The 13023-nt window shown below is 37.5% G+C and overlaps 1 protein-coding gene across 2 annotated transcripts; it reads right to left on the minus strand.

Moving 5' to 3' along the window:
* Window positions 1–4967: 4967 nt before the first annotated feature.
* Window positions 4968–11680, minus strand: LOC110792517 (fatty-acid-binding protein 2). Of its 2 annotated transcripts, none has more exons than XM_056835799.1 (11): window positions 11357–11680; window positions 10644–11167; window positions 10310–10535; window positions 8893–8968; window positions 8680–8782; window positions 7011–7079; window positions 6325–6361; window positions 6154–6228; window positions 6020–6071; window positions 5902–5946; window positions 4968–5628 (listed from the first exon to the last, which is right to left on the minus strand). In XM_056835799.1, the coding sequence occupies exons 2-11, from the start codon at window positions 11099–11101 to the stop codon at window positions 5528–5530; spliced, it is 1242 nt and encodes a 413-aa protein (XP_056691777.1). In that variant the 5' UTR covers window positions 11102–11167; window positions 11357–11680; the 3' UTR covers window positions 4968–5527. The 2 variants fall into 2 exon arrangements, with proteins under 2 accessions (XP_056691777.1, XP_021853033.1); XM_021997341.2 differs by having other exon boundaries at window positions 4968–5540; window positions 11357–11669.
* Window positions 11681–13023: the final 1343 nt, after the last annotated feature.

Raw genomic sequence — 13023 nt, forward strand, 5'->3', positions numbered from 1 at the left:
TTAAATGGTATCTTACTTTTTTTTCCTTTTTTGCAGGTTTGTCATGGCTGGGAGATTCGCTAGCTAATGAATATGCAAACAAATACATTTCTGTTTCAATGGAGTTGTCAATTTTCTTAGCTTGGCCTTGGCTTTTTCTTACCTATTTGTACTTGAATTTACTCAATTTTGTAAGATAGTACTCTGTATAATCTAATACGGAGTAATATAGAGACCAAGATGTATTATTCTCGATTTGTACTCCTTATTTGATCAATAATAAATAAATAAAATTTAGTCTTTCAAAATTTTTGTCTGCAAAACTTTAATAACATTTGCACACCTACCAATTACCAAGACCCAACCCATAAAAGGTAAAATGTACGAAATGACTTTCTCTTCAATCTGTTGAGGCGGGCAAAAGTAGGTGTGCAGCCTCGACAGAGCTCAATTATGAGGCTTATTTTTGGGTCTGTTGAGGCGGGCATTACCAAAGCCCCCCTCAACAGGAAACTTTTTGTGGCGAACAAAGCCCCCCTCAACAACTATGGGGCCTGTTGAAGCCCCCTCTGTTAAAGCGGGCCATGTCCGCCTCAACAAGTCTTAAATGCCCGCCTTAATAGGGGTTTTTTCCACTAGTGATTGCCGGAAACGGAAATATGGATCGTATCGGAAATATAAATATTATCCAAGTCGTAGATGTTGCCGGAAACGGAAACATGGTACGTATCGGAAAATATTATCGGAAATGGAAATATTGCCGGAATCGGAAATATTGCCGGAAACGGAAATATTGTCAGAATCGGAAATATTATCGGAATCGGAAAATAATTCCGGAAACGGAAATATTAAATATTTGTTCGAAACGGAAATTGATTCCGGAATCGGAAATGTTAAATATTGTTCGTATCGGAAATGAATTCCGGAACCGGGAATTTAATCGGAAGCGTATCGTACGAATAAGCATCGGACGAGGCCTGCCGGACGAGGGCCCAGCACGAAGCCAGGCCATCGCCCAGCAAGCCACACGCATTCAACAACACGCCAATGCCTCGACCAGGCCCAGCGCAAGGCCAGTCCCAGCCAAGGCTGGCGCGCGCGCACAAATGGGCTGCGGGCAGTGGGCCTGTGCGCCGTGCGCACAGCGTGGGCCGCAAGGCTTGCGCATGGGCGTGCGGTGCGTGTGTACGTGCTATACGAATCCTAAAGCTATTGGAATTCGTGCATAGATTAAATCCTAATCCTAAAGATTAAATTAATTATTTAGAGTTCTAATAGGATTCTAATTAATTAATTAGTATTCTAACAGGATTCGAAATCCTTTCCAAGGTTCTATAAATATATGCCTAGGGTCATAAATTTATATACAAGTTTTCAAGTATTCAAAACTAGGATTTTTAAGCAGAAAAATCAGCCATAACTCTTGCCTATTTAGCCGAAAATAAGTAGTACCTTAAGGGCGATTCTAGTTGGTCAATCTTAAGGCGGATCCAGACGTGCTGTGGACTATCTACGGAGGGACGACACTTGGAGTCCTAAAGACTTGTTCTTGTTCGGTTCGGGCGCAGCTAGGGAAGGCACGCAACAAAGAGTATGCATCTAAACTATGCTAAATGATTATGTGTAAATAATATGTTTTCCTGGCTTTATGGTTTTTCCGCATGATTTATGAATTGTCATATGTATCATAACCTAACAACCATACCACAGATAGGATCTACAAATAGCATTAATCTTCTTGAGTACAGCTTTTGGAAAGATGAAAATTTGTGCCCAATAGACACAAATACTCATAAGAACTGAGTTCACCAATTGGGTTCTGCCAGCAAATGAGATATTTCTGGAACTCCAAATTTTGATTCTAGCAACCATCTTTTCCACCAAACCTTCATAATCAGCTTGCTTTAGTTTACAAGCACTAATAGGAACCCCTAGATATCTAAAGGGAAGAGTACCAAACTGGAAACCAGTGTTGCCAGCAATAGCATCCATTTCAGAACTACTAAGCCCAACAATAAATAGAGGATTTGGAAGCATTCACAGTAAGGCCAGTGGTAGCAGAGAACACATTGAATCCATCCATCATGAGTTGAACCACCTCAGGGTCTCCTTTACAGAACATCAGTAAGTCATCAACAAAGCAAAGGTGGTTGAGAGACAATCTCCTACACCTTGGGTGGAAGCTAAAAAGGGGATGCTCACTCACTGTAATCATGGCTCTGGAGAAATACTCCATACACAGGGTGAAAAGAAGGGGGGAAAGAGGATCCCCTTGTCTTAGCCCTCTCTTTGGCTGAATAAGGGAAGTAGGAGCACCATTGATAAGAATGGAATACTGAGTTGTGGTAAGACAGGTCATAATGAGACTGATGAAGTGAGTAGGGAACCCTAAATCAGTCATGATCTCTCTGATAAACTCCCACTCCACTGTATCATAAGCTTTCCTCAAGTCAAGCTTCGGCAAACTGCACTTAGCTTTTTGGCTGTTTCTATACATCTTAACCAAATCTTGACAAACAAGCACATTGTGCAGAATAGATCTACCAGACACAAAAGCACCCTGATTAGGGGAGATTATGTCAGGAAGAACAGCATTGAGTTTCCTACACAAAAGCTTGGAAATGCACTTGTAAATAACTGAGCAACAGGCAATGGGCCTAAAATCCCCAACAGTTGCAGGAACACTGACTTTAGGCACAAGAGTGATAGAAGTCACATTAATTTCTTTCAGAATTTTCCCTGTAGAGAAAAAAATCTGTAACTGCTGCATGTATGTCATGCTTGATGGTGTCCCAAGAGTGCTTGAAGAACAAGCTGCCAAAACCATCCATACCAGGGGCCTTGTTGTTTGGAATGTCATCCAGAACATATTTGATATCATCCACTGAGAAATTACACTGCAACAAATTCTTATGGTTCTCAGTAAGTCTTTCCCCTTTATCCATTATTACAGATTGAACATGGGCCCTATCCTTCATCTGAGTGCAAAAAAGAGATTTGTAAAACTGGACAAAGGCATCTTGCACCCCCTCATCTGTTTTGACCCACACACCTTGCTGGTTTTGAATAGCGTGAATCCTATTTTGCTTCCTTCTGTGTTTGATACTCTGGTGAAAAGCCCTAGTGTTTTCATCACCATTTTGCAACCAGTGGACCTTGGCAGTCTGTTGGAGAAAGGAGACAAATCTCTCATTAGTCAACTTGTAAGATTGGCTAGCAGCTCTCTCAGCAGATGCAAGAGAACTATTGGAGGGATCAACATGCATCTGTTTTTGAGTCTCCAAGAATGCACTATAACATCTGTGCTTATCAGCTTCTACATTGCTAAAAGCTTCTTTATTCAGAGCTCTCAAGTCAGCTTTAATCCATTTCATCTTCTGTATAACTCTGTACATGGGACACCCATACACATATCTATCCCATTTTTTGCTGATGAGATCATGGTACCCTGGTGCAGTGATCCACATGTTATAGAATCTAAATGGTTTCCTCTGTGTTCTGGCATTGTAGCAAGAAAGCACCATGGGACAGTGGTCAAACTCCCCTTCAGGAAGAAAGGTAGCCTCAACATTCTCCAATAGTGCATCCCATTCAGCATTTGCTACCACCCTATCAATCCTAGAAAACACCCTGTCCTCCCCATCTTGTTTATTATTCCAAGTAAAGAATCTCCCCATGGTTTTAACTTCTGTAAGATTGCAGGCCAGCATACAAGCTCTCATAGGTTGAATCTCAGTTTCTCTAACAGTGGAGCCTAATCTGTCACCCAAAGCTAGCAGGGCATTAAAATCACCCATGACAACCCAAGCACCCCTACAAAGCAAAGCCAGCTGTTGTAATTGGTCCCACAAGGGTTCTCTCCCTTTCCTGTCATTCATGCCATACACAAAGGTGCAAAAAAACACCTTACCTGAACATCTAGCAGTAACACTACAGTGGATCATTTGAGGGTCCATATGGATTATGTCAACAGTGAAAGAATCAGGGTCCCAAGCTACAATTATTCTACCATTTTTGTGACAGCTGACATTAGAAGTGAAGCACCAGGAAGGGCAAACATTAAGATATAAGTCACCCATCCTGTGAGCTTTCACTCTTGTTTCCAGAAGGCCAAACAGCTTGATCTGATGAGAAGTAATCATACCTTTCACCAATTGCTGCTTATCTTTCCTGTTTAGCCCTCTGACATTCCAGCAGAGCATGCTTCCATCAGGTGCAGGGGTGTTCAGCCCCTTCCCTGATGCAGAACCAAGACTTCCAGTGTTGTGAGTCAATTCATTGTGATCATCAGTTTCATTAATCTCTAGAATCTGAAACTTGTTCCCAGTGCTAACTGGTTTCAGTTGAGTACATTTCTGTTTACTAAAACCAGTTGCTAGTACAAACCCATTAGGTTCAGAGTAATGGATAATTTATTAATATAAGGCATTAAGCTTTTCCCTCAAAAAATAAATAAAAGAAATACTCCATAGTTAACTTATCCATACTCAGCCATTGCAAATTTGAGTATGGGTTTGTGACTCGCTAGTCGCTTAAAATTGCATTAAGATGTAAGTCTACTCGAGTACTCGCTATTGCAATTGCCTCTACATTTTTTAACTGTCAATTTTAGCCCATTTTGCCATTTAATTTTCTATTGTAAAACCAAATGCTACTTTGTATTAATTTTTTCACAATTTTAGAAATTGTCAAATTCAATTATAGTCAAAGTGGTGTGGCAAAAAATGTGAAAGTTATATCCAAAATTACAAAAATAAAAAAAATGTCAAAGTAGAACATTTTCTAACAGAGTACTTGTCGTTGGCTTTCCACCAGTAAATTTTGTGTTAGTCTTTGTCACCTAATAAGAAAATACTACTAGTCTTCTAGTGTTTGCTGCCAATGTTAATCATGCAACACTGAGCATGGAATAATTGCCAAAAAAAAAAAAAAACACTGACCATGGAATTTAATGTAGAAAAGCAAGCACACTATGTTATCTTGTGTAGTAATAGAATAAAGAGGGTAATTTTAGCAATGTGTTATAAATATGCAAAGTTTTACACCTTCCAAAAGCAGAGCACAAGGCAGTCATAGAATCGCAACCGGTGTTCAACTGACTTCTGCTCTGGCAACAATCAAAAGTTGAACAACATATCCCTCGAATCAATTAAATTACGGCCGATATACTATCTAAAAAACTAGTTTTAAAAAGCCTGCCTAATACTTTGTATATATCATTAGCTTCATCATCTACACATATAGCTGAAAACTAAAACTACAATCCACTATACACCGGAACACATGTTAGGCGCTGGACACAGCTGACTAATTGGCCATATGCCAAACATGGATGCCAGAAGCCTCACGACTGGACTGTTAAATCAAAATGAATTTGAGCCGTTCAAGAACCCATTGTAATAGGAAGGGTCAAGAAGCACAGGAAATCCTTCAGCTCAGAATAATCCAGAATAACAAATCAGCTTAGCACCTTCTTATAATAGTAGCAACATTTCTTCCAATCTCTTCTTTTGTCTGCTTTGAGACAGGAACTTCTCCAAGGTACATGTCAAAAAAGGCTCCTACACAAACAATCTACACGTGTAAGAATTTTTAACATAAATGCACATTTCTTGATTCGGGGGAGTGGGGTGGTGTCATAAAAGACTCCTGCACAAACAATTTACATGTGTCAGAATCTTGAGCAAGTACCAAGTCACCCATTCCCACACACCGGGCTCAACAGACACAACCCTAGTTTTCTAGCTCCGCTCCCATCCTTATACAAGGATGTGAGGCGGAATCTTGGTTGCAGATAGTTTTCAAGCTCCGCTCCCATCCTTATAGAAGACTCGCAGGATTGAGGAAGGTCACACAAGAACACAGAGGTCTATAATGTGACAAAAAGGAAAGCAGAGCGGAGATGCAAAAGAAACCACTTACTACACAACTCCCTGCTGTTCACTGCACCAATTTGGTTACCTCCAACTGCATAACAAGGTTGCTAGTATTAGTCGTGAAATACTTCTAAACATAAGCCAGCTCTGATACAGTTACTCACTTTCGGTTATCAACTGCCCGTCAGAAGTTCTTCTAAAGTCAATTATAGTACCCTGGGGAACAAACAGGAAATATAAGACTATATGTGAAAAAAAATCTACACATAAAAATTCTGAATCTTAAATGACTTCTTACTACGGGCAGTGGAATATCTTTTGTGAAATAAGAACTGAATGTTGCAATGCATTTGAAATCAGTTTCTGGATTTGTCTGTCAAACATGGACAGAGGAAAAGCAGAAAATCAGAAATTAATCCAGGCAGTTAAGGATTTAGGGTGTTACACACAAAGGACTATGATTTATTACCTTGGCTAAACGAGCTCGAAGAGACTTCTCAAAAGCACTGCAAGGAAACGAAAGTAAAATGAAACCGGGTGAGCCCAATCTACAACTCCTAATCTATTAGCATTAACATTTTGACTGGAAAAAACGGTGAGTGCCAAGTTCCAACTTCTAAAACAAACAGCTTTTCAACTCATCTGCTTGTGACTGAGTAAGCAAGTTGGGTTAAACAGAATGGGAAAGCAGGCAATTTTTCTTTCTCTTTTCCCCCCTAACTTGGTTGAGGGTTGTTGGCCGGACAGGTATTGATCCCCAAAAATTTAATAGGACACATTTGTAAAAAATAATAGGTTGGATACTTAGGATAGATGCTTTGATAGCCTCCCTTGTCATGCCTCCCAATAAAAATTTAAATGCCCAAAAGATGCAGGCAAATATGGCTACCTAAAAAACAGGTATCTAAATGACACATTGACACCTAGTACGTGATAGTGTTATGAAGAAGCAGATTTCACATACTCTCCGAAAGACAACAATGGAATATAGTTTCTATATACCTAACAGAGGCTCAATATTCCTGGTGAATCACTGGTGCCAAACCCAATTCAACCCTAAAACCAAAAGAAAAGGACCAAACCTCAAAGGCTCAAATACAGTATAAACTTCATATTTTAATAAAAATTCTAGAAGCTAATACACAAGAATCTTACTCTTTAACTGTGTCAATTTTCATGCCATTGTAGTTAACCACAAGTCTAACAGTCATTCCAACATCTTCCCTGCACCACCCACATAAATTATGTTAACATAAAATTGAAAATTTGAACTCCGAGGAAGAGAGAGATAAATCATAATAACAAGTTACGACCTAAAACTACAAACTGTGGCAAGTACATAATGTATGCACCAATAAATAGAACAGATGATACAGTGTATTATTGTATAGTGAAAACTGAGAACATAATGTTCCCCAACTAATGGAAATGATATGGAACAGACACTTGATAGGCTAGAAAATATGCCTTTGCTTTAATATTAATTCTATACATATTGTTCTAAATTAAACTAAATACATATGTAGTGCTTTGGCAAACTACTATACAGAAGAAATCTTTTAAAGTTCTTCTATAGTTTTATTTCAAATGTGTGCCAAACGTTTCTTGAGTTCAGTTTGTAATGGTGATTGATTTTTTTTATGATACATTTGTATGCTTCCTTTATTAAGTATAGCTCTCAGGCCATGGTTTCAGTGTTTGACAATAGAAGTTTTTTCTTTATAAGTATTCACAAGGTTGGCACTCTTGGCAGGCACTCTTGGACCATTGCAAGTTTTCTTTAACTTGATTTAGAGCTTGGCTTGCTATCCTGCTAAGAATAAATCAAGGTTTTCTTTTAGTGCATCCTTTTTCATTTTTTTATTTGCCACCTAAGATTCCAAGAGTTTCTACCTCGAGGTTGTACTCGCTGTAAGAAAACTGAATATTCCTTTTAGTTTTATTGAAAGCATTAATTTTGTTTTCCATATCCCATCATAGTGCTCATAGATCCCCTCATACTACTTATTACGGAGTACTTCAGTAGTAGAAGAAAAGTCTGATAAAAATATCAAGAAATGAAAAAGTATAAGAAATTGAAAACCAAAAACGATTGAGATTATGAAGATTTTAGATTATCAATCCTGACATAGGTCACACCATTCCATAAACCCAAAGCCTCCCATCAGACCCCACCTAGGCGCCTTCAGAGGTAAGAGAACCAGGAGAAGCTATTACATATTTAGACCTAGAAACGTTTATTAAAAATGAAAAGGTGAAGTCAGACGCAGGAGAAGCACCCTCTATCACTAATCAGTGCATAAAAGTAGTAGGCCAACCATGTGTATGGGAGGATTTTTTTTACTGGAAAGGCTGCAATATTTTATACATTTTCATGAAATATTGGACTGAACCCATATTATTACATGGATGGAAATTCACCAACAGTAACTCTTACATAAAATAATAAATCAAAGGTTATAAGGTGTTACTTTGACCGGAACCTTATGCAATAGAGTACCTCTCTTTCATCGCAAAAAATGAAGTGTTAGTATTGATTGCACAGGGATCTTAAGGTATCATATACATCAACATGAGAGCACATAAACGGATAAACCTCAACGTAGAGATGGTCATTCAAATTTATGAAGAAATAAGCAAGCAACTAAGAAGAACATAGTACGTCCATGTACAATATACTTAAACAAAAAAAAAAAACGCAGCGCTCCTCGACCCCCCAGTGGAGGAGCTGAGACAAGTACGAGACGGGCCTGGTATTTCCGATCATACCCCGAGGGGAGTTAACCTCCAGGAGAAGTAAGTCGCAGGTAAGAAGAAACAATACCTGAGAAGATCTGCATAGAAATCATCGCGTTCTTTGAGTTCTACTTCTGGAACAGAGCCATACTTTGAACCCAACTTCTGACAGAGAGAAGAAGTATGGACATCTAAAAATAGGGAGAAGAAGCAATTATGGAGCTTGATCATAGTAGGCAGTCATACAAAATTCAGTAGTCAGTACTATAAACAAAGCAACATTAGATGTGAGAATACTTACAAAAGCCATAGGCATAGACCTTAAAAGATTTAATTTTGATGAGAGTCAGAATCCTAGATCCAGTTCCAACAAGAACCTGTAATTCACAGCAGAATAATTAGGGATAAAAAAAGATATTACCATATGGCTCTCATATTATGTCATGTTTCTGGATACAGTTCTGATTGAGCCGTCTACTCAAGAGAGCACAAGAAAAGAAAACATGTGAGATTGTTAACCAGCCTTTCTTATAGTTTAGCCCGGATAGGAGTACATTTGTAAATTTGAACCTCACAGACTCCACAGATATCCTTAGATACTACTTATTATCATTGTTATTATTGCGCCCAAGAGTCAAGAAAATGAAAGCACATACTTCTGACGTAACTAGACATAATAAAGAGGTGTTGTAACAAAGGCTGTTAAAGAAAATTCTAGACAGCAGTATAATCTCACCACCACTAAAATGGGCGGTCCGCTGCTGCTGGCTTGATACATAAACTGAAGAGAAATAAAAAGAAGCCCCAGAGACCAAAACTCTTCTGTAGGACATAAACTGTTAAAACAGTGTGTTATAATTTTTAAGGGCACTACAATACTACGTGTGATTTTTCACCTTGCATCACAGTCACATCATCAGCATCAGCATACCTTGCTGTGAGCTAGTCACACATCGTCTCCTTGTAAATTGTCATATTCTCATCTCCACAGTTACCACACCATGCTGCCTGCTCACTCTCCTAACAGTCCTATCAAAATACTCACTTCCCCCTTCACAAAGTCATAATCAAACTTAGCCAACCTAGTTAGCACCTTGCACTCTGAGGGTTTCAAACCATGTTAACACAACAGAGACACAACCCTTCTTCAAAACACAAATTATCTCATTACTACTCCTTTATCTCATCTGACCAAAAAGAAGAAACTTAGGATTCCAATATTGTTCTTACATCTATGAGCACAAATCAAAAGAGGATTTTGTTCAAAAAAATTTGTTTTTGTGACACGGAAAAGAGGTTACAGATAAATCATTTACTCGTATACATTTTCATCAGAAATTTGGGTAACTCTGGATTAACCTAAGGGATGACATGGAAGCATCACAAGATTTTGAGGCTTGAAATAAGGAGTTTTATTCCTAAATACGCTCTTGTATACGCTAAAAGGGCCAAGGACAAGTTTCGCCTAAGCACTCTAGAGTCTAGACGAAAAGATGTTCCCATTTCTGCTACTTCCATAAAGTAAAAAACTTCTGCTCACAACAAGTTGTTTTCCCCAAATATGACGAAATTTTAGAACGTCATGATTGTCAACTCTCTTGTAGTAAAACAAATAAACAGCAAACATGCTTAAAGATAACAGTAGATGACAAATGAAGATCAGCGGGAATAACATTCAACACCGTAGAGAATCATGGCAATAATAGAAGTAAAAGTACCTCTGGTGACAAATTGGATTGATTGTCCTTGGATAATATGCTGTTCAGAACAGCAGGAAACTGAATGCCAGTTTTGGGTTCAACTGCATGTCTTGCCCAATCAAATTCAGGAACTGCATGACCGCCACAACCTCTATGCTGAACATTGCAGGGGTTTTTATCAAGGGATCCCACTATTTGAGTATTAGCAACCTCAGGTGGGATAGACAATAACAAGCTTGGAGTACTGGAATTATAGAGGAGGCAAATTAAAAGCCTTTTTTTCGAAAAAAAAAAAAAAAAGTGGCAAACTTGACATCAAATGCAATAATTAGATAAATAGGGAATGGCTTACAAGTGATCAATCGGTGGAATGAGCGCAGCAGCTATCGAAAACACGGGAGGAAGTGGTTGAAAAGTATCAGCTGCTACTCTAAATAAATGCTTAAAAGAAAAGGTTGAAAACTTATGACCAAAGAGTGTAGTAAAAGATTCATGTGGGAACCTAAAGCAGGATGGATAATAATTACAAGAGGGGGTAATGTGTTTGGGTTGTCCAAATGAGCAACTAGAATTCACAGGTCCGGACACATGATGAGTGTCTGGAAACCTGGTTTTAATCTGAGAAGCGCCGGAAAACAAAAATACGGCGGCCCCAGCGAGCTTAGAAAAGTACGTAAAAGCTTGTCGAAATGCCATAGAAGCAGGAGCTAAGAGGTATTTAGAGTGATGAAGGGAATTGTCAACAATGGAAAGTAAGGGATCAGTGAGTAGCAAATTACAAGGATCACTGCCTATATGATCAGGATCCATTAATCAATACTATTTCAAATTTCAATCAATTTTTTAGGGTTTAGTTCCAATCAACCAACAAATATCCTGGGAAAAACACCAGTATCATAATCAAATTCAAAGCGAATTAATAAATAAATAAATAACATATTAATTAATTAAATAACATGCAGCATCAATAAAAATAAAAATAAAAATAAAAGTAATGTAGACCGGAAAAACAAGAGGATTGCGATCGAATTGGAAGGAAGAACAAGAAGAAGTATGAAGGATTACCTACGCCGAATTGGCGGTAGAAGGAAGGAATATACTCTGTCAAATGCTGCAACTTTTTTTAATTTATTTTTTATGTTTCTCTCTCCTCATAGAGCCCAGATTATTGGACCAAATACAGAATCGTGAATTTCTATATATAAACTTGTAATAAGTTTCTGTCAATTCATTGCTCGTCGTCGTCGTCGTCGTCGTCGTCTTCTTCTTCTTCGTCCTTCTCCAATGAAATACCTTGATTTCTTCCTAACTTAATTTTCCCGATTTGGCGCTTTTGAGGATTCACCCAATGACGCAACACAATGCGCCAGCCCCACCAATTTGACCCACGGAGCTCCATCTCCCTACGTCTTCATTGGGCCGGGTTTTTTTTTTTGATTCTAAAGAGGCCAAGCCAAAAAATGAAAAGAAAAACATACAAAACTGAAACAAACTAAAAAATAACTACTAGCCTAATCTAATCTAATATACATATATAAAGGAGGCATATTTGCTGAAATATTAAAGCGCCATCTAGGATTATTAATGGTTTCGTCTAATGAAATATAAGATTTTTAATTTATTTTTGAATTAAAAAAATCAAGTGCCACGTAGATAATTAATTAGGTGCCATGTAGATATTTTAATTAATTAATTACTAATATATACAACTCCATCCAAAATCAAACACACTAATAATTAAAAAATAATCGATTGCCACGTAGATAATTAATTAGGTGCCAAGTAGATATTTTAATTAATTAATTAATTATTACTAATATATACAACTCCATCTAAAATCAAACACTCAAATAATTAAAAAATAAATCTAAAATAAAATTCATCCAAAATCAAACCCTAATCCAAAATAAAATAAATAAAATTCAATTTAAAATCAAAACATTAATCAAATATTAGAGCGCCACGTAGAAAAATCTAATGGTTTCGGCCAATGAAAAATAATATTTCGAAATTAATTTTGAATTAAAAAAGTCGAGTGCCACGTAGATAAATGATTAAGTGCCACGTAGATATTTTTTATTAATTAATTATTAATATTACGCATATACAATTTCATCCAAAAACAAACACTCTATTAATAAAAAAAAAAACTAAAATGAAATTCAATGCGAAATCAAAAACTAATCTAATCTAATATATAAAAGTGGTATATACATAAGATGTTTATTTAAACATAACAATTTAATAGAATCCGTGCATCGCACGAGCTAAAATCTAGTTAGGAACTAAGCGAGGTATTGCAACGAGAAATTTCGAGTTAATCTCAGTGATCGAGAAAACTTTCCAATCAAATGGCAAATTCGTAAATATTTTGCTGGGAAAGTATAGACAGTATAATTTTATCTGTTGACTATATATTAGTAGTTCTTGATTGTATATTAATTGGTGTTGGGTTTCCTGTTTCCATTTACTATAGCATCTTCAATGGTCTGATATAGCCTCTCCATGCACATCACAAAAATGTATGGAGAGAGTGGATCGCCTTGACGAATGCCCCGTGTTGGTTTAAAAGCTTTGGTTACTTCCCCATTCCATAAAACATTCAAAGATGCGGAGGTTATACACTCCATAATCACATGGATCATTAAGTAGGGTAGATTCATTTGTAATAAGGTTTCCCTTATGAAAGCCCAACGTAGTCTGTCGTAGGCTTTTTCGAAGTCGATTTTGGC

This window comes from Spinacia oleracea, chromosome 1 (genome assembly GCF_020520425.1).
Source record: "Spinacia oleracea cultivar Varoflay chromosome 1, BTI_SOV_V1, whole genome shotgun sequence".
NCBI classification, from domain to species: domain Eukaryota; kingdom Viridiplantae; phylum Streptophyta; class Magnoliopsida; order Caryophyllales; family Amaranthaceae; genus Spinacia; species Spinacia oleracea.

Excerpts from the sequence above, each read along its gene's own strand:
- LOC110792517 (XM_056835799.1), bottom strand. The coding sequence starts at position 11,101 with ATGGATCCTGATCATATAGGCAGTGATCCTTGTAATTTGCTACTCACT. Across the intron at positions 6,362-7,010 it reads AAAATTGACACAGTTAAAGA|TGCTTTTGAGAAGTCTCTTC; the intron begins GTAAGATTCTTG and ends GTTTCCTTGCAG. Across the intron at positions 6,229-6,324 it reads TTCGAGCTCGTTTAGCCAAG|ACAAATCCAGAAACTGATTT; the intron begins GTAATAAATCAT and ends CATGTTTGACAG.